The 21,843-nt window shown below is 36.4% G+C and overlaps 1 protein-coding gene across 3 annotated transcripts; it reads left to right on the top strand.

The window, feature by feature from the left end:
• Window positions 1-603: 603 nt before the first annotated feature.
• On the top strand, window positions 604-20,983 carry LRRCC1 (leucine rich repeat and coiled-coil centrosomal protein 1). Of its 3 annotated transcripts, none has more exons than XM_026099729.2 (19): window positions 617-775; window positions 918-1,123; window positions 1,502-1,567; window positions 3,342-3,509; window positions 4,314-4,474; window positions 4,575-4,784; window positions 5,623-5,825; window positions 6,961-7,144; window positions 7,477-7,625; window positions 8,865-9,069; window positions 11,748-11,887; window positions 13,154-13,355; window positions 13,736-13,921; window positions 15,230-15,404; window positions 16,293-16,456; window positions 17,248-17,456; window positions 17,654-17,791; window positions 19,739-19,874; window positions 20,643-20,983. In XM_026099729.2, exons 1-19 carry the CDS (start codon window positions 711-713, stop codon window positions 20,763-20,765), a joined length of 3,090 nt encoding a protein of 1,029 aa, XP_025955514.2. In that variant the 5' UTR covers window positions 617-710; the 3' UTR covers window positions 20,766-20,983. The 3 variants fall into 3 exon arrangements, with proteins under 3 accessions (XP_064363870.1, XP_025955514.2, XP_064363869.1); XM_064507799.1 differs by having other exon boundaries at window positions 16,293-16,465; XM_064507800.1 differs by lacking the exon at window positions 918-1,123 and having other exon boundaries at window positions 604-775; window positions 16,293-16,465.
• Window positions 20,984-21,843: the final 860 nt, after the last annotated feature.

The following is a 21,843-nucleotide window of genomic DNA, read 5'->3' as shown; positions in this document are numbered from 1 at the left end:
TCATGTAAAAAGTCTGTTAGGACATTCAGTCCAGTCTTACTGAATTTTGCTTAACCAAAATGCACCTTTAATGACATTTCTGTCTGGAATTTCAGCTCTTCTGTCACGGTCAGTGCCGTGTCACCACCCTCTGCTCGCCCAGGCCATCTCCGTGCTGGCCAAGCAACCTACATGGAGGGAGACCTGCCAGTTGGGACCAGCAGGTCTTGCCCGTGAGCCCGCCAGACCCCAAGGCCTTCCCTGCTTCCTAGGATGTGGCAGAGGCCACGCCATGCACGTGTGCCCCGAGCGGGCAGCCCCACGGGGCAGCCACCAGTGTATGCGCTGCGGGGGCTTCTGCGCGCAGAAAACACCCCTTCTCACAGCGCTAACTCTTGCTCCTCGCCTAGGCCCACCTGAGCAAGCAGTGAGCTCCCAGCTGTGATCTGAGTAAAACACCCAAGACTAGGAAGTCTAGAAGGACTCAGAGCCCCCAGAACACCGTCTCAAGGGGCGCCCGACCACCCTCCCTCGGCCGCTCCCGGCCACCAGCCAGCCCCGCGCTGTGGCGCCGCTGGCTGCGCCGCGCATGCGCCGTGCTGTCCTCTCCCCCCCGCCCCTGCGGGGGGTGGTGGGGCAGGGGAGCGGGAGCGGGAGGTGATGTTTTGCGGCAGCCGTAAAGCGCGGGGCGCCGCCGTTGAGTGGGGAGGGAAATTCGAAGTGAGGGCGGCATGGCGGGGGCCGGCGCCGGCGCCGGCCGCGGGGAGCTCAGCCTCATGGACAGGGGCCTTCAGAGGTGAGTTCCCGTCGCCGCCGGGAGCTAGGGCCTGTGGGGAGAGGGAAGGCTGCGGCCATGGCGGGGGGGCCCGGGGCCGGACGGCCGCGGCCGGTCGGCAGGTCGGTCGCGACCGGGTGACGCGGGTTTCCTGTCCCCGCAGCCTGCTGGAGGTCGCCCTGAGCGCGGAGCTGCGCACGCTCAACCTGCACTGCAACCGCATCGCCAGGATCGAGGGGCTCGGCCACCTCCGCGGCTTGCAGCACTTGGATCTGTCGTCCAACCAAATCCGCCTCATGGAGGGACTCGGCTCCCTGGCCAGCCTGCGCACGCTGAACCTGTCCTGCAACCTCATCACCAGGGTGGAGGGTCGGCAGTCTGTCCTTCCGTCCGTTTAATGACTTAGGAAACTTTTGTGGGAGTTGTGTTTAAAATTTGCTTTTGGAAAATATGCATATATGTAGTATAACTAGCATAGTATAACTAACATTATACTAAGCTAATCTTAATTACTAGTCGTATTGCAGTCTACATTTTGAAATGAGTACATGGTCTCTGTAAGCTTTATCATAGCAAGATACCTTGCTTAAGAAGGAAAAGCTATGATGTTCTTTATATTACGGTTGTAGTTTGCAGTCATAATTTGTTGTTACTACTCTAAAAGCCTTACTTGTTTTGCTTTGATGAAAGCAGCACATACTTCTGAAACAAATCTTACTCTGTTTCTTTTTCCCTTGCTTTATTTAGGACTAGAAAAACTCCTTAACTTAACTGTGCTGAATTTGTCATATAACCGCATACATGATCTCTCTGGTAAGTGACTGTGGCATGTTCAGTGCAATAAGAAAGGTCTGCCTGACTCTAATTTCAAAAAAGTTAGCCAAGTGAATTTTCAAGGTTTCCAGAAGCTCAGCCAACTGACTGAACAGCGCTGCTAAAGGTGACAACTGCTGTGACTCTCAAGTTTCTTCCAATATGGGTTGCTCTGAACTGGAATTTGTTCTTCTGTATTTGAGTAGACTGAGCTTCATCTCTGTAAATCTGGCCATGTAGCTGCCAGTCTAGAGCTACTCATATTTAGCTTCATAGCTAATAGGGGCTGACAGGGGAATAGGGGTGGAAAAAATTTAACGTTGTCACCAGAGGTTGCATGTAGAAAATGAGTTCAGGCAGCTGTATCTGCCACGAGGCCTTGGCCTGCCTGGTTAAGGCTTCCACTGAGAACTGTGAAGGTCCTTTTTGTACAACACAGCAACAGTATTCTGTACGGTTATGTGGCTTTTACATGGAGCAAAACTGTGTTGTGTTCTATGACATAGGCCAAAAAGGGCAAGCCCAGACATTTCTGCCAGAAATGGGCGTCTGTGGTCTTCACAGAGTTACAAATCAAAATTGACCTTTAAGGGAAACCTTTTTCAGTTTTCTCATAACCTTCTCACTACACACTAGGAACCACTGTGTGTCTTGGGAGCTTTGGTCACATTCATTTTTCTTCTAGAGAAGAAAAGACAAAGTCTTCGGTACAGTATTTCATTCTCCAGAGACTTAACTGCTTAGTTAAACTTTTAAAGTTCAAGTTTTTGGAGTTCTCTGTGATTATTCTCACTTTTGGCCGCTCTTTGAGGTTTATAATCCTAAAACAAATAATGGCACATGAATGTGTCCATAGGAAATGGTTTTAAAAAAGGACTACATTATATTTTTCTCAGGTGTATATTCTATAATAATCTGACCTAAGCAAATCTGGAAGTTGAATAATTGTAACTATTAATTTGGTGAACAGATATGTTGTTTCAATTTCTTTGTGGTTTTTTTTTTTTTTGAATTATAAGTATTGACTGTGAATAAAATGGATACTGAAGGCAAAGCTTTTTACTTCCATAAAGAAGTGAATTCTACTTTTTTGCTGTGCAGAAGAAATAAAATTTAAAGAGATCTTATAGCGCTAGGCATTATTAGCGCTATACTATTACTATGTGCACAAAATTTTGGCAAATCTTAGTACTGTGGTTTCTGTATTGAACTGTATACTAGGTTTACACAGAAGTACAGTAAGCATTTCAAACTTATCTGCAAAGTGAAAAATAAAACTGTCTTACACAATACTTCCAAAAGATTAATCTTTCCTTTATTTAGGACCAAAATAAAACTTTAGTTACAATGTGATTGTTCTCTTCTAAACTATTTGTGCAAATGATCAACTGTTGTTTCCAATGATGATTTTAAGCTGCAAAATCTGTTGATTGGGATGGTAAAACAAAATTGAAAATAACGTTTGTAACAACTTTGTTAATGAACTAAGTTACAACAACAAATTAACTTGACGTAAAATATGTTCATTTTTATGAGCTTTTTACTGTTAAAAAACATACCTGTTTCCTTAAAGTTAGCTCTCATGACTAGCTTGGGTATTGTAGTGTCCTGTAATGAATATACCTAGCCAGGAATGTAGAATAGTTGTTACATCATTTCCAGTTATGATGTGTTGTTTACTGACTATTTTTGTACAAGATGCTACTTGCTCCAAGTTCCATGGTCTAGGATTATAATAGAAATCACTATTTTGTGGGTTTTATCATATTTTCAGGATTTCAGTGCCTTCATGGAACCAGTCATAAGATTAGTCGGATTGAACTTCACAGCAACTGCATAGACAATATGAATCATTTCCTTCAGTGCACAAAGGGGCTGCACTCTTTGACCAATCTCACATTAGAAAAAAATGGAAAGACCAATCCAATTTGTCACACAGCAGGTATGGATCTCATTTTAGCTCCCTGCTAAAGGGACCTGCTCTGCAGGTCTGTGATTTCCCTTAAACTGTAAGCCAGGTTCTGAAGCTTGTAAATTAATTCAGAAATTGGCCGGCCTGCAGAAATCTAAATTCTGTCAAAATGAATTTGTTCTACATAGAAAAATTTCTCCTCCTCTCCACCTCCAGCAGGAATGTTTTCAGAATTGTAAATCTGGTTTTATGCTTTGATCATGTTCAACTTTACATCTCTCGCCTCAACCTAAAATAGTGTATGAAAAGAGAACTGTAGGAACAGAAAATATTGCAGAAATAGGAGGAAGGAAGTGTGAATATCATATAGGGGGAGGGTGGAAAATGTTAGGAATGACTACAAATAGATACAACAGAGAAAGAACTTTCTTGAGTTACTTCCTGTGCCGTGAAGATTTTTCAGTCTGACTAAAACTGTCTGCTCTCTTTTTCACAAAGATAAAATTTTTGAGAGTTTGTAAAAATTCTCAATAGATTGTCTTTTTCTTTTTCCCCTTGCCTATGCTACTGCAATGTGCTGATATCATGGTGGTAGGGAAATCCCAGTGTAGACCAGGAATATGGAGGTAGCTTCCCAGATCATCTGTTTTGAAATGTTTCCTGTTAATAGGCTTTATAGGTGGGGAAATGAGAGCAACATCTTGATAACTCACTACTCCTTTTCTTCTTAAATTATGCGTTGCATTCTTAATAGATAATAGGGTACCTAAAGTACACCAGGCATCTTTTTCACCTATTCATTTCAGTTTAAATATGATTTTTTTTCCCCTCAAGGTTATAGAGAAATTGTTCTTCAGACTTTGCCCCAGCTAACAGTTCTAGATGGAAGAAATATTTATGGTGAACCAGTAGATTTGGCAGAAGAAAACTTGCAGTGTTTAGATGATATTTTGGACTGTTTGGTTTCATCTGCGTCCCCCCTGTACAAAGATAAGGTGCTGTAGTTTGTGTGTACTGATCTTAAAATTGATACACCAGATTTTTATATTGCATACAACCCGTTAATGTTGCAGGGTCTGTCTTTCATTTTAATAGAATTGTGCTACGTTACCGGTGGTGACACCTCATATTGACCAGGCATTAGCGCATTTTCGTCAACGAACAAGGATACCACTACAAAGTGCTGCCAGCTCCTCTACAGAGGCAGTCTCATCTTCAGAACCAGAAAAGGTCAAACTGGATAAAATACACAGTGAGATGAGGATTAAAAAAATAGAAGATCAAATTTCACAGATACTGCAAAAGGTGATTTTTTTTTTCTTCCCCCCTTTAATTGTACAGAAATTTTTGTTTGTAAAATGAGGTGTGTCTTTATGATGCAGAAGTTCACCATGACTGACTGGAGTATTTATACCAGTAGGTATCTGCTGACTTTGTGCTAACGTGTGCTTAATGATTTTGAAAAACTGTAAATAAGATAAAAACAAGACTTTAAAACTGAAGATTGTACTTTGAATCATGAAAACTTCTGTACTGAATAAAAACCATAGTACATAGGACTAGAAGAACTACCTGATTATGTTATATTGAATAGAGAATTGTTTTCTAGGTTTGTTTACTCTGAAGCCATTAATATATGTAATTAAACCAATGTGAAATATGAAATGCAGTCAAATGGCTGGATTATACAGTTTGTGAAAACTGATTTTGGCTAAATAATAGGTCAAGCTGGTGTCATACACAGGAAAGCATACCTAACAAATGTCTTTTCATAAGAGTTTACCTTGTGCCTAGCATATTTCCAAAGGGTTTTTTGTTTTTTTTTTTAAGTGCTGTACCTGTTTTACATTTTACACCAAGCTTATTAATGTACTTCTATGCCTGAAGATTTTAATAAACTCAGATATTTCAAAAAGAAACAACTACTTATTCTCAAGCATGCTGTTCTGTTGGTCTTATGTTCCATTTAAAAATAACGAAATGTTTTAGTAAGGAGGGAATGGGTAGTCTGGAAGCAATTATTTACTTCTTTATCAAAATTATGTTAAGTCTTAACTTTTCAAACATAACATCCCAATAAGTGTTAGAGATTAGTCAATTAAAAATCTTAAAATGTGTAGGTAAAACTTAGATCTGTTCTTAGGTATCTGATGCCTCAAGAAAGGATGCTCCTCCAAATGTTCTCAAAGCTAAGAGAGACACAGATCCAACTTCTGAGAGTGAACATGAGAGTGGGAAAGAAAACGACAGAAAAGTTGTGAAAAGAAGCAAGATCCCTACTTACCGTAGAACTGCCTTATCTACTAGGTGTCATGCTAATCATCCTAAGAGCAAAATAACTGACAGGTATTTCCAGGTTTGCTATATAAAGCCAAAATGAAGCTGAATGTTTTCAGGGTAGATGTAATTTAATTTGAAACGTTATACTGAAAGTGGTAGATTGGTTTGATTTGCTTCTGTTAGAAATGCTCTAAAAGTGTAGTTACTGAAGCTTCATAATAAATTTGTTGTTTAGCAAGACAATTGCATCAAACTCTTGAATGTTTCCTCCCCTCCCCTTAAAAAAAAAAAATCATCTGGCACTGCTGATAAATATTTAATATATCGCCACTTTTTTCTTAATCCGCCAGCCTGTTTCATATAATCTCCTATATCTTTGTTTCCCATATTAGTTTTTCACGTCTCTTGTTTTGTGAAATGGTAACACGTCTTTAAAATGGTATTTAAATATAAATGTTAGAAAACTAGGCCTATGGATTATTTGAAACTTTTTAATGTTCATTCTTCACTCACTTAATCATTTTCCTATATGAGAATTTTCTGTCTTGAGTTTAAAAGGAAACTGAATTGAAAACAGGGAAAACAATCTTCCCAAATAAACACTTTCAGAATTCTAGCAGGTCATAGTTTCATCCTTTTTTTAACTTACAGAGGCAGAATTCTGTTTATGTAATATATAGATATAGATATAGATATATAGATATATATATATATGACTGCCTGAGTCAAATTTTAAAAATTATATGTACATTCGCAAAGTCAGATTGGTGACCCAAGAATATAACTCTTTATTTTGTGATGAAACAGAGGATGCTATAATTTATATTTGACTATACAGTAAATATGAAAAGTATGACAAAGACAATACATTGGACTGTATTAGTTTAGCCAGCCACTGCAGCTCTGCAACTACTCTGTGTCTAAAGTTGTTTCATAACTATCTGATCATAAGATGTTTTTCGAATAGCATCTACTGGTACTACATATTTTTACAGCTGAAGATTTGAGTTTAGTTGTTTGTTTCCTGACCAGCTTACACATTATTCTCTATGTGTGTACAGTTCAGGTTCTATGTAGAACTGTAAAAGTTTTGTTCTGTAAAAGTATCTGAATCCCTTGTACTTTTGATGATAATGTATAAGGAGATACTTCAACTCTGCATATCTTTATATATATATATCTTGGTTTTCTGCTGTTACAGGGAAGAGAAGGGCTCTTTCAAGTGTCCGCGCTCCAGTCAGAGAGAAACTCACGTCAATTCATCATCGGATACTCCAGACTTGAAAGTAGAGGGAAGAAGAGCCGAGTTATTAACAGGAAAGCAGAGCCATACAGAAAAAGTAGAAGAAACGAATTCAAATGCCACAGAGGAATCCACATACCGAGTATGTTTTACATCATTTCAAGTTAAACAGGAGTGCGTTTTTACCTGAAGCCAAGCATGTCTCCTGGTGAAACTCTAAAATCAGAGGTGACAAAAGTAATTGCATGTAGATAGCATCAAAAAATACTGACGTTCTTAAATTCTCTTCCTGCTGATAGTGTATTATATTTAACTTTCAAGGGGAGGTTTAGCTTGTTCAGAGCCTTGTCTCTGTCTTCCATCTGTTCCAGAAAGACCAAGAAATCCTGTTCTGCAATTGTGAATATTGTTTGTCAGTTTTGGCTACATATGAATGTTTCCTAGTAAGCTGATGTTTAATATACCCTTGCTTAGGCACTGATTCAAGAACTGGATCAGGAGAAAGAAAGGAGGTGGAAAGCAGAACAAGCTGAGAAGAAACTAATAGAGCATGTCAAAGAACTACAGAAACATGCAAAAGAAGACAAGAATATTCAGAGTATGGCTGTATACACTACAGATAGGTACAGAAGCAAAGTGCTGTATTATATATATATATATATTTATCAAGTCACAGTGTTTATATGGCTCAAGAAGTGAGAACAGCTTTAAAAATATACTTGCAAAATGATGCATCAAGAAGTATTGCTAGAATTTCTCTCGGTGCTACCTAATGAAATTGTTCCTTCTACCGTGCTGTAAATGAGCACAGTGCAAAACCTGATGGGTTGTCACTATTTACTTGAGAAGACATGGGAAAACAAGAAACTCTGACAGTGCTTACTCCCCTATTCTTCCTCTTCATGTCTCTAGTATCAGTACACCACTTACCTCTAATTCTAGTCTTCTACTTTCCAAGAAATCCTTATCATAATTGTACTTTCCGTTTCAGCTCATGTCCTACCTACTGTACCTTGCCTTATGTCATACTTCCAGCTTTTTACTTCCAAGCTCCCATTCCATCTGTACGCACAGTTCTGTATCTTTCCTGTGTGGTACAGTTGAACAAAGGCATTTCTGGCAGACCAGAGTCAGCCAATAGGGAATATGTTGTCCCAGTCTGGTCTAGTATATCTTTGTACAGACTGTCATCCTAGTCCCTGTCAATTCTGGCTAACATTCTTCTCTTCTTCAAAAGTTCTCCCTTCCAACAAAGTATTGTATTTTGTCAGCGATATTTGGAGATAGCTGCTTTATTTGTCCTCTTCTTAATTGCACTGTATGTATAAAAGGCACATTTTCTTTCTTACAAAAAAGAAACAAGCGAAATGTTTTCTGAGTTAGCATCCATGACTGACTGTATCACGTTTTCCCTTTTTTTCCTTTTAGCTTTAGGTTCATTTGTTATCACCTTGCATAAGAGGCTTAAGATCCTTTTCTTTTGGGATTGAAATATCCTTAAATATCCCAATAATGTTTGATAAATGATCTAAGTTTTCTAAAGTAAATCTATCAAAAATTACAAATTGATATTATTCAGTTCCTATATAAAGAAATGACCTTCCCAGTATGACTTTACTTTAAAGACGTATCTATCAGATCATCTCCAAGTTAGTTTCTTTTAAAGTTAAGCTCAGTCATGCTACACATTTCAGTAATATTTTACGTATTGGTAAGCAGTCCTGCACTATGATCCTGCACATAGTAAAACTCAGCAAAGAGCAAAGTGCAACACTTTAAATGTTTTTTTTTTCCCGGTGGCATCAGACTAAATACTAACATAAATATTAGGTGTATAACAACTTTACTGCATTAATTTTCAGGTTAAAGGAACTGATATTGAAAGAGAGAGAGGTTAAAACAAGATTGCAAGCAGATGTCCAGCAATTGAAAGGTGAAGCTGAAAGACTTACTAATGAGTTAAATCAGGCAAGAAATAAAGAAGCAGAATATCAGAAGGCCATGCAAGCTTTAGAAGAAACACTATCCAAGATGGAGACACAGAGGTTACAGCAACGAACAGCAGAGGTAATATTTTTCATGAGTGAATAATATGATGGTGACAGGAGGGCTACTGAGTTCCTAAATATTGATAAACACTAGGTGTCACAAGTGTTAAGCCTGAGCTTTTCACAGTAAAAGCTGATTTTTCTACATAGTACTAGTTAATAACAAACATCTATTTTGATTGTTAAGTAATGTCACATGAAATGTATTTACATTTTTAAAGGCTAAGACATGTCTTTAAGATAAGAGATTCAGTTCTCAGTGCTCAGCACATTGGACTTGTATTTTCTAAAATTATATAGTACTGAAAAGAGGTTTCTTAAAATGTTGTTTAAATAGATAAAGATCTTGTAACAGCACTAGTGAAATGGAAATCTGGTGTTTCTGTTTGTTTTGCTGATATCAAGAATTAGGTGTTTCTAATTGCATCAAGAACAAATCAGCCATTGCTGAGAACTTATTTTAAAGCTTCTGGGTTTTTTTGTTTGCTTGTTTTTTACAGCTGGAGAAGATAATGATGCTTTCGTTGCCAAAGGCTCTTTATTCAGTACACAAATAGATAAAATCAAGATGCTAGACCAGATACAGCCACTATTTTTGACTGAAAAAACTCCGTTCCATAATTCGCAGTGACGAAAAGCTGCACTCTCCGATATCTGACTTCCTATTGTTGAATTATCTTCCTGTATTGGGGTTCCTATGGATCTAGAAGTGGTCTTCTGTTCAGAGCACATATCTACTTGTCACTCTGAAAGAACTAAATTAAGTGATGATTTTTTGTAAAGAGGGGGAGACTGTTTTCTATTTCTTTTTCTTTGAGAAAGGAAATAACTTAGTGCTATATGGGGCTGAGTTTTTTTAACAAGTTTGTGGGAAAAAAACATCTTTACTCTCAGTAGTAGTGGCATTGTTTTTAGTATCTACAAAAGCTTTATTATGGGAAGGTTTCTGCTCCTGTCTTTAAGATCCTGTAGAGGAATACTCTTTATTTATGTTTCAAAGGGTAGTCATAATCTAAAACTGAATTGTCTCCTTTTGAATGTTCAGATGTAATATATCTATAGCTTATTTTATCAACTTTAATAGTAACTAATTCTGGAATATTTTATAGAGCTCTTCTTGCAGTACACATGGCAAGTTATCTTGCTGTTAAGGAGATGACTATGCTGCCTGAAACTTTAGCCATCAGTGATGAATGACAGTTACTCTGTATAGTTGCTGTTTAAGTACTTAAGTCAGTATGACCACGTTACTGCTTCAAAGGATGCAAAATATTTGCGTTATCACCCTATTTTCTGGCTTTCTTTAAATGTGCATGTGTCCTCACTTGATTTTTTTTTTTTGGTTTTATGCTCTTCAATTTAAGAGACAGTTGCTTCATTTCATCTCCAAAACAATAGGGATACAGCAGGATGTGTCTGAACATTACTCAAGAAGAGACTTAATGTGTAGAGTATGAGGATTTAGAAATAAACATACACAAGCCTCACTGCAAAGTTTATAAAACAGGGGCGGTGGGGGGAGGAATAGTAATGTAATTCTGAAGGAAGATAGATTTTGTTTTTGTTCTGTTTTTTCTTCCAAGAGTTCAAAAGTAAACTAGGTAGTCTTTGTTGCATTCCAGCTCTGCCCTGGGATAACTAACACTTAGTCTTGAGTAGTTCATTAATCAGCAATTACTCACAGCTTTGGTACCCGGAAAGCAAAGAGCTTAGAACTGTGTAAGTACAGAATCTGGGGGGAAAGATGTGCCAAATGCTTTGCTTTGGAGGACAGGCTGACAAGAAAATTAAGTTACTGGCACTCTTCTTAGGCACACAGGGATGGAGATGGATTTTTCAAGTAATGATTAGGAGGAGCAGGAACACCTCTTATCACGGCTATTGTTTCTGTCCCATGTTCTAACTTGCAGCCTTCTGAAATGTCTTGATTCTAAATGATCATTTTATTAGTAAATGAAACCTTTTTTATAACTTTTCCCATATGATCTTTCTTTTCTACTTGTCAAGTCAGAAAAGACACTTTGTATGTAAAAAGCCTCATTATAAAAAGGAATTCCTCATGAAAGTTTGCATCAAGTGGAAAAAGTGGAGTATGCCGTCTTGTGTTCATGCTGTGATTCTGGTTTTCATAAGGTCGCTAGAAGGCAATGCTGTTCAGCAATGTTAAAATGTAAAACTCAGTAAGATGCAGACCTTAAAGATACCTGTTACAATTGGCGTGTTTAGAAAAAAAAAAAAAGTAGCGTAGAATACATTTAAAAATATTTTCCTTGAAACTAATACAAGAGTTGCAATATAAGAGTTTGTAATTTGAGGAAATCATTCTGCCAATATACGTGTCCCACTTCTAAGACAGTTCTTCAAATTAAGTAAACATCCTTGATTCTTCACAGAAGTTTGTTTTTTGTTTTGTGGTAAGTTAAGGTAGCACTTAACTGTAAACATATACATTTAAATTTCTACAAGTGTAGCAAAACATATAACAATAAAAAGTTAAAGCTTTGTTTGGGCTAGATAGTGCTATAAAATTCTATTAAATTTTGTGAAAATGTTGATAGTTGTGGAGCATGCTATAAACATAATAGCCCAGACAGATGTGCATAAAGCACCTGTTCCTTTGTGTTCTAGTACAAGACATGAAGAATAGAGGACAGTTTTAAGAATCTTGTTCCTTTCATGTTTATGAATTCTCCACAGATGAAACAGATTCAAGAAGCAGAAATTAAAGCATCAGCCAGTGAAAGAGAAGTACAGTTGCTCCGGATATCACTTCGACAACAGAAGGAGAAGGTAAAACAACTACATGAACTTCTCATATTAAGAGAGCAAGAACAGAGGTATGGAGTTTTTTATTTTGTTTTCATAGCAAACTAATGGAGATGTTAGTGTTGCCAACCTGTTTTGTTTGAATGTGTTCTGCCAGTTTTTTTTTTTTAAAGGAGAGATGTTTTCAGTTAAAAAATGTAGATTGTCTTCCTATCCATGTTATTCCTGAGATAAGAATGTCTTCAGATCTTTTAGTCTGACTTAGAGGTCCACAAAGGCAAACTGTATTCTTCCAGTTTTTCTTTTGGTAGGTTCTTGTATTATTAGATGGCTGAACTTATGTTGTTTAAAATACTTGGTTTAATCCAGGAAAAGATCAGGTAAAAATAGAATTGCATTTGATCATCTGAAGGTCTGCATATACTACAACAGTACAAAATGTTCTTTCAAAAGTATCAACTTCTATAACATCTCGCTTTAGTGCGGATGGGTGGTTTTATTGGCTCTTTTCCCATTTCCCTTCCAAATTTGTCTTTTTTTAGAGAATACCACTTTTTTACTTTTTAGGTAACACAATCAAATATGTGTAAGAACTAGAGGAGGTGTGTGGTATAATAGTGTGTGTGGGAAGCTTAATAATAAAATAAGTTGATGATACTTGCTCAACTTTTTAAGGATAAATGTATACAAATACCAAGACAATTCGAGGTATAAATGGAGAGGATCTGATAATTGCATTTTGAGAACTTTCAATTATTTCCTCATAAATCTCCAAAAGATTTAATGTGAAGGACAGCAGATATGTTTTGTGCTGTGCTTTAAATGATGAATAGAAATGATAAATAGAAAAGACTTAAGTTACAGGGTGATTTTTGCCTCAACATGCTCCCACAGGGATACTTTCAGACAGGAAGGAGACAGATATCTTGGAGCCCTTTTGGTCCCGGTTGCTGCTACATTTCAGGTTTTCGGGTTGAGTAAGGAGCAGTGATTTTTGGTTGAGGGTGATTTCCCAAGTCCCTGTATGTCTTCCAGATCTTTATGGTTCCTTGCTACATCACTAACAGCAAAAGAGCAATTGGATAACTTCTAGTAAAATTTGAATTAAAAAGCAAGGTTGTTCCTTTCTGTGGATGTTTTAATAGTAGTCAACATACCTTTCTCCATCCCAGAGCCAATGTCATGGAGGACTGAAATCTGTCAGTGAAACTAGGGAATGTATCTCCCTTAATTATGTAATTCATTAGTATGCTTTTAAGGAATATTAAGAAAACCAACTAAAATAGCATTGTTGGATGCTGCAGTTCCTGTATTATGTATATGTTTGATAACTCCAGGAAAGAACTTGAAACTCGAGTTGCTTTAAATGGACCTGAATTCCAGCATGTCTTGTCAAAAGAAGTGGCTAAAGAAGAGCAGAGGCATGAAGAGCGTGTTAAAGAATTTCAGGAGAAAATTAATATGTTAAACCAGAAGTATATGGAGTTAGAGGATGAATTTCGTTTAGCTTTAACTATTGAAGCAAAAAGGTTTAAAGAGGTAAGACTAAAAGAGTATTCCATTTTGAACTGGGTAGTGTTGAGGAGCTCTTAAATTTGAGTGTCAAATTCTTCTGATCTTAAGGTCTTAGTTCTAAGGATTCATCTAAAATGCTGGTAGTAAGCTTTGAAATAACACTTGGTATCTATGCTCTAAGCTTTGATAAGTCAGCGCTCAAAAAAACTGCGTTTTTGTTTATAAATAAAAGTTAAAATGAAATGAGGGGAAACTCCTATCAGGTGGTAATTTTTTAGAATATGTTGATCTACTAATAGAATATTTTATTATAAAAATTGTCCTTTTTTGTGTGTATATACATTAGTTTTTCTTTTTTTTGAAGTTACTATTTTTCAAGGGTGTTTCTTATCTTTAAACTTTAGGTTAGAGATGCTTTTGAAAATGTTGCTGCTGAGCTAGCTGAACATAAACAGGCCCTCTTTCAGTATGAACAAAAGGAAAAACAGATGGCAAGTCTGATCCAAGACCTGACAAGTATAGTGAAAGAACAGAAAGCAAACATTACAGAATTATTAAAATCAAAGCAAGAAGCCACTGCAAACCTCAAGGTACTTGTTTCAAAACATTTCAACTACACATGTACATATGCCTTTTTGTAACTTTTTGTGTATAAAAGTAGTAAGTCCATACAAGGTAGGTTAACTGAAAGATACATGTTTCCAGTCACACTAAAATCCTGTACTCAGTATCCACATCAACCTTTATTTTTACATCATGCCACTTCCCATTTTATGCTACTTCCCATTTCTCACAAACACTGAGCTCCCAATATAGCAAGATCTAAACGGACATTCATGTCCCCACAAGTTCTCTTTCTGGTTGTGAATGCTAGCATACTATATATAATCAAGTGGTCACTCTAAGCTGAGATTTACAAACCTATGTTAGTATCTCTGAACTTTTGTAAGCTCAAAATAATGGAATACAGTTCTGCAGATAAAATATTGAGAGGCCACTATAAACAAAATAATAGCTAAATTGCACTAATATTCAAATGTAGTATTGGCAACATAATACCTCAGAATTGCATGAAATTAGCAATATCAGAGTCATTATCTAACAAGTATGTATAATTTTAATGTTAAACAGTGTGAGCACACTTGCTTTATCTTGTGCCGCTGATCTATCATATAGTACTATATTATCCACAAGTAGGATAATATATATCCTGAGGAGCATGCAACTATTTAACAACTTCTTATAACGGTCCATGTATCATGATCATTATCTATGCAGTACAGCCTCTGCATAGCTGTTTCTAGGCTCCTTGCCTCAGGTTGCTGTTTTGATGTGCAAGCAGTGCTGATAGATGAAGTAGAATTCTGCTAGTGAGTGGTGTTGCTTTAAAAAAAACTTTCTACAAAAAGTACAAAAATACAAAAAACAATGTTAAGCAGCTGTAATCTGTAAAACACTAAAAATAGCCTGTGTGATTGACGATAACACGATAACACTTTCTCAGGGAAGTGGAAGCTCAGCACAGCCTCTGTGGGGCTTTCTGTTGCTTGGTTTTTAATATCTTACCTTGACTTTATTTGTCTTGTTTCTGACTTGTTGTGTGTTTATGATTCTAAACAGTTTTTTTTTTTAATAAAAGCATCAGAAATTTAAGATAACTAATTAGAAATCAGCTTTACAAACTTAATTTTCTGGGAATGAATTATGTTTATTTGAAATGAAACATCTGCATTTGCATTAAGAGATGCTTGCTTTTATCAGATAGAATTGTGCATGTAAGCAGAATACTCCTCAGTTAGCTTAATTCAGTGCATATCAGTATTGTTTTGCTAGCAAGTTAGAATTGATTGAAATTCTGAATACTTTTTTTAAAGGATGTTACTGTCTTTTTCATGCAGTGTCGAACTGGAGAGCTTGAAACTGTGGCTGAGGAGGACAAGCAGAAGGCTGTGAAAATTGAACTCCTGAAGAAGGAAAATGCAAAACTTACTTCTCAGCTGACAGCCCAGGAATCTCTGATTGATGGGTTAAAAATGGAAAGAAAAATATGGGGACAGGAGTTGGCACAGCAGGGTAAAATACAAAATTTTTGTGTTGGGGTAAAAATACTGGTGTTTATTGTCATCCCTTTTCAAGTGAGCATTCTGGTATATGTGTAATGATCGCAGGGTCCCTGTGTGCTTTGTTGATGTAATCCAGTCATGTTTTTGTAAGTCATCTTTATATTTACTGTAGTACACAGGCCATTACGGGAACCATAACAGCAGTTGTGGGATTTTGCCCTACACAGAGGACAAAAGAAAAATACTGTCACTTTAAACTGATAATCTTAAGGAATACTGCAAATATAAGAAGTCAAGCCAGTGCATACAAAGGGCCTGGGTATAAATTGCACAGGTGTATAAAAATGCAGGGTTTTTTCTACTTACAATTTGGGTTCCATTGTGAATACAGTTGTTTTGTTTCCCCAAAATCCCATTATATGTTATATGAAGCACTTCTAAATGTGAAACTTATGAAATATTTCTTTTCCTAAATAGTGTTATGTAAAGCTGCTTATCTGTCAGATAAGTCCAAAATGAAAATTTGAACAGACCTCTTAAAAATAGCTGACTTAAATATTGGATGAAAAAAGGCCTTGGCTTCTGCCCCCCACCCCAGTCTATATGACAGTTAATATAGAATTGGCACCATATTGTGGGTTCTTTGAGGTGGCTTGGGTCTGTAAGCACCGTTGTTTATTTATGTCAAATAAGTCTTTGAAGGATAAAATACTATCCTTCAATTCTGCGTTTCCTCCCCGATACTACCTATGTACAGATTAAAGCCCGTCAGTGCTTCCTGTGGGCCAAATAATCGTGTCTGATTTTTTTTAAGTTTTTTTTTTCTTTTTTTAAAATTACATATCTTGAAGTCATTCTTAAAACAAGTGCTCTAGTGTGAATATCCTGTTTTATCTAGGAGCTCATCTTGCTCAAGATCGGGGAAAACTGGAGGCAAAAATTGAGGTTTTAACAAATGAGATTGAGATTTTAAAAAAGCAAAAGGAACAGGACAATGATGCTATAAGAATTAAAACCAAAATAGTGGATGATCAGACGGAAACAATTAGGAAATTAAAAGAAGTAAGTCAGGTGCTTGACAATTACTCTGCTTATATAAAAGTAAGACTTGCAGTGAAAGTTATGGTATAGGCTCTGATTAAAAGCTGACTCCACACTCCCAGTTTTACCAATTTTGAAAGCATAATGAGGCTCTTAGTGGCAACTGAGAGTGGAAGAGGACCTTGTATTAGCTTGATGGAGTGTCAGAGGCGTTACTTTGGATCTCTCATTGAAACATAGTTATGTAAAGACTTGCTTCTCTTTCCCTCACTTCCAAACAAGCTATTCTTGATGAGGATTTTGAAAGGTGAAAACTAGGAAAGCATGGTTTTTCTGTGCATGTTAAAAAACAATTAAACTAAAACTTGGTTTGTGTTCACTTTACAATGTAAATGTTTTTTCTCTATTCTGTTGCTTTTGTAACAGTGGAGCAACTGTTTCGTTCCATTTATTCTGTTCATCTTATTTAGAGCCTCAAGTCTTTAGCTTATTAATCAGAATAAAGTTTTATGGTATGTTAACCCAGTCAAGATTGAATACATTATTTGTTAAACTATGTAACTGTATTCTTAAGAGTCCCAGAATATGAGCTCAGTAATTTATGTATGTAGAAAAAATTGTTGTAATAGAATCAAAATATAATAACATAATACCATTATTTAGTCAGATTACTTAATTATGTTTATAAGAGTGAACTTTCACATATCAGTCTCTGATTTATTCCAAGGCAGAATAAAAAGATATTCTTAGCGGGTAAAAATAAAGTTAGACTGAAGAGTTTTTTTGTGTTCTAAAATATTTGTCTTCTAAAGGGTTTAAAAGAAAAAGATCAACAAATTAGAAAACAACATGAAGAAAGTACTGAAGCTCAGAGGATTTTTCAGATACAGTTGGATGAAAAAGCTGCTGAATTTGAAGAGCTAATGGAAAAATTAGAAAGGCAAAATGAAAGAAAAGAGGAGTTAAAGCAACTGCTAGAAGAAAAGGAAGTAGAACTTGATGATGTTAAGAAAGCGCACAGGTGATGTATACAGATATAATTCTAAAGAGCTACTGCCAATTGTATGAAATGTTTCTCCTGTGAAATTTTAGTTCAGAGAGAACGTGCTTACTATTAAAATGTAGAGAAATGTGGAAGAGTGGAAACAAGGAAAACTTTTTCTGCACAAGAAGTGGTAAAATCTATATTCATTGTAAATATGTATGTTTTATTTTCAGTGCCCTGAAAAAGAAGTGGCAAGGTAAAGGAGAACTATTAGGTCAGCTGGAGGTACAAGTTAAACAAATGAAGGAGAGCTTTGATATCAAAGAGAAGAAGTTGATTGAAGAGAGAAATAAAAGTCTTCAAACTCAGAAGTAAATACCTTAATATGAATAACTGTTCAGTTATTATAGAGTTTCAATTTTAGTATGTATACAAAAAGTTTGATTATACCATGAAAGAATGTGTAATGCCTTTTTAAGTACTCTCTGTTTAGAAGTAATTCTTTCTATACAGGTGGTTATTCTATGGAAGCAGCATTCAGTTACAACATTTATCCTTTAAACTTCTTAGCTCTATTCCCGTTTTCTTAGGAAATGGTTAGATTCTACACTCAGCACTCCCTAGTATACCTGTTCCACCACAGTGCTTTCAGTTTGCCACTCTGACTGTCAGGCAACCCCATGTGAGACTTAGGTGATAGCAACTTGCATACAATCACTGCACATGCCGGCTGCAGTCATGCAGCTACGGTGCATGTGAGGCCCAGTGTCGTGACAGGGTGTGCATAGCGGGGTTTCTTTCAGCACAGAGCCTGCCCACCTTCTCGCTCATGACCAGGGTGCACGAGGCAGGATAGGTTGCAAGCCACAGGTCAAACCAAGCAAGCAACTGTGGCTGGCATTTGGAGTTCAGAGAGAGGCCACAGTGCTTTAGTACACGTCTGTGCAGGAAGATGAATGAGCAAAGATCTTGTGAACAGTGTAGGAAACTAGTAGGACTTATTAATGCTTACCATTTGGCTGTTGTGGTAGGATTAAATAAGGATATGTGTATGTATGTTTAAATTTTGAATAAATTTAGGCTGTTTAGGACAAAGTGAAATATAAATTACATGTCATTCTCTTCCCATACAATTAGTAATGGGTCTTTAATTTCTTTTATTACTCCTCTTGTATTGTTGAATTTTTTAGAGCACTTAATAGTAAATATGAGACAACTGGGAAACAAATATTCCCAGATACACCCCAGAAAATGATCAGGGATTTAAATGATGCTCAGTTACTCTATCTACTTCTGGCAGTATGGAGAAGTATGGTAAACTGCTGCCTGTGATAAGCCTAGACTGTTAGTAGTATTTTTATTTTATTCACTTGCTGCTTTCTCTTCTTTATTTTTTTCTTCCTTCCTCACAGTTATTCTTAAGAAAGGAACTAGCTCTCCATTCAGACTGTATAAATAAGCAACATTAACCACATTGTTACTGAAGGAATGAGCTTGTATTACTAAGGATTTTTGCTTTAAGGATTTTTACATTTTTAAGTGAAACACAGACTTTTTAAATCACATTTTCACTATTTTAAGGAAGGTGAGGTTAAATTGTCATCTCATTAAGAAATGAAAGAAGAAACCTTGGTGATGTTTGATTTTGAAAAACAAACTCAAATTGTTGATAGTACTAGGTTTTGGAATAGTTGGAAGTACAATGGTAAAACTGAAATTTTGTCACAAAATAATTGTTTTGTTTCAAAGTTTTGCTGTAAATTAGTAGCACAGTGGAATAAATTTCCTTGCTTTTTGTTGCTGCATATTTTAAAATTTTCTCCCCAAAGCAGACTTTTCTTGGAATCAAGGAAATAACATCCTGGAAGGGTGTGCATGATAGAGCCAGATTTGTCTACTTCGCTTCTACAAAGCAGACACTTTCTGCTTTTGTGAAACATAGGGCTACAGGCAATTTACAGGATTGCATAGTCTAGTCCTTACCTTCTCAGGAAGAAACACTGTCCTCTATGATAAGTAAATGTTTGAAAGGACATGGAGTTCTTATCCATGTTGACAGTAGCAAACCTGAATCTTTTTATTGCTTGCTAGTGATTAAATGCTTCAGCTAAGAAGAATACCAAAGCTCTAAACATGATGCCTAAAATTAGAATGTTTTTAAGAAAACAAGAGATCTTCTGAAGCGAGATATTGAAATAATTGCCTTGGTGCCCATGTTATTAGAAACATTATCAAAGGCAGAATTGGGCAAAGCATAATACTTTTTTTGTTTTGATTGTCTGGTGGAGCGTGTGGTGGTTTTTTTTCTTTTCTTTTAGGGTTGCAATGGAAAAGCTTCATGCAATGGATGATGCTTTTAGAAAACAACTTGAGTCAACATTAGCAGCCCATCAGACAGAACTGTTGCAGCTGGAAAATGAAAAGCAAAAACAAATTGAAGAAGCAAATGAAAAAGTAATTTTAATACTATATTATTATGTGTTTATTTTTATTCTACAGCTACTGCAATAGTGGTACTTCAGGTCACCTATTTACATCTGTATGGCTGATCTCTTCATGGAAGCAGTCTTAGTATAGTATTCCGTCTTTGTGCAGTAGGAGAATCTGTAGAACACTATAGTCATGAGGTCCTATATTGAAGAAAACTACAGTGGCAGGTTATGTAGCTGTTGATAGTCAATACCGAACATTCTTTATCTGCAGAGGAAAGAGTAATGGTGCTATATCAGATTGAACAGTTACTGTTCTTGCCAATATTTTCCTGATGTATTACGTTCTTTTTTTTTATGGTGTGATAACTAGCACTTTTTTTACATGGCAGATACTTTACTTTTGAAAACTGGCCATCTCCTAGCAAATGAATACTTTTTTTAAAAGCCAAACTTCACTACTGCACATACTGGCGAAGGTAGTGCATCACTTATTTAAACATTTGATGCCATATATCATGGACTTTGTTTTTTCTAACTTGGAAATTGTTTATCCTATCCTGTTTTTATCTGTGGTGTTTCCATGTGGTTCCTCAAGGAATTACTTTTACTTCTGATTACAGCTTTAGTCAAAAATCTGTGCTATAACGTAAAGTTTATAACATGAGTTCTTTGCTAATACAAGTACATAATTCCTGCCCGTTTTTATCAGTGTTAAAAATTGCCAAGATAGTGTTTGTTGGCCTAATAAGGAAAAGCAAGAATTGTATTTGATCTCTCTATGCTATTTCAGGTTTACCAAGTTGAAGAAGAAATGCGTCAGCTTCTGCAGGAAATGGCAAACAACAAAAAATCCATGGAAAATAAAATAAGACGACTTACAAATGCACTGAATGACATTCAACAAGATCTCTGAAATGGCATGTCTTACATCTGAGAGTTTTTCTCTTCTTCAATATGTACACTAAAAAGTGTATGAAGTAAACACACATATCCTATGATGCACTTTTTTTCCTTGTTTTCTTTGAAATGTTTTAAGAAAACATTCTCTGAGATGTATATTTTGAAGATTCAGGAATCAGACATAAGTTTTTGTAGAATATTTTTGTAATAAATTGTTATTTCTGAGTTGTATATCTGGTGTTCTTTTTTATGACTGTTCTGTCAAAGTGGGTCAAAACAAGTCTCCTGAAAAGCCCCATATGAAGTTAGGAACTAGTATTATATTTAGTAAGAGACAAGAAGGTAAAACCAAAGATCTGATACAAAGAGGGTCTAAGCACAGGAATGGAAAAATGGAAAGAAAGGAGCTTGAAGATTTCCTCCACGAGGGCAGAGAAAACAAACTTTTCATACTGAACAGATTGCTTCTGGGTTATGGTGTCATGTTTCTTTTAACAAGTCAAGTTTTTAATACTGTGTTTTTATTTAATTACCAGGCATTTGCTTCCAGACAAAATTACGGTTCCGGGACTTTAGGAAATCTCTAAGTAACAAACATGGTCTTAATTGCTGTTCCTACTTGTTTTAGTTCATTTTGGTTCTCTGTGGAAATAGGTTTCCAAACAGGCTTTTGAAAAGTAGGAGAAAATGAACTAACATCTTCATATGGAAACTAATCACAAGCCTTATGTTAATATGATTATTCCAACTCCTTCATGATGGTAAGTATTTTGATTACTTTCTTTCAAAATCTCCAGTGCCGTGATGTATTTGTTCCATTTGCTTGTTTTCAGAAGCTACTAAATGGTCGTTACACTACACCATAATCTGAAGTGTTAAATGCTGCAGTAATAGTTATAATCATTATTTGTTGATACACAAGGTGGAGCTATTTCTTCCCAACTCCAAACATGCTGTGACTAAAGCGGAGAGGCCTGTTGCACCAATGAAAGTAGAAGCCTCTAAGCAGACTTTAATGTGAGTTTGTTTTGGACTCAAGCATAAGCAAACTGATGTAGCATAAATGTTATAAGCATTTTTGTGCCCAGCGG

Source organism: Dromaius novaehollandiae, chromosome 2, assembly GCF_036370855.1.
Source record: "Dromaius novaehollandiae isolate bDroNov1 chromosome 2, bDroNov1.hap1, whole genome shotgun sequence".
Taxonomy (NCBI): Eukaryota; Metazoa; Chordata; class Aves; order Casuariiformes; family Dromaiidae; genus Dromaius; species Dromaius novaehollandiae.
Note: the sequence above shows the minus strand (reverse complement) of the source record. Positions and strands in the feature narration are given on the sequence as shown.

Excerpts from the sequence above, each read along its gene's own strand:
- LRRCC1 (XM_064507799.1), top strand. The coding sequence starts at position 711 with ATGGCGGGGGCCGGCGCCGGCGCCGGCCGCGGGGAGCTCAGCCTCATG. Across the intron at positions 4,785-5,622 it reads TTTCACAGATACTGCAAAAG|GTATCTGATGCCTCAAGAAA; the intron begins GTGATTTTTTTT and ends ATCTGTTCTTAG. Across the intron at positions 15,405-16,292 it reads ACAGGAGTTGGCACAGCAGG|GAGCTCATCTTGCTCAAGAT; the intron begins GTAAAATACAAA and ends TGTTTTATCTAG.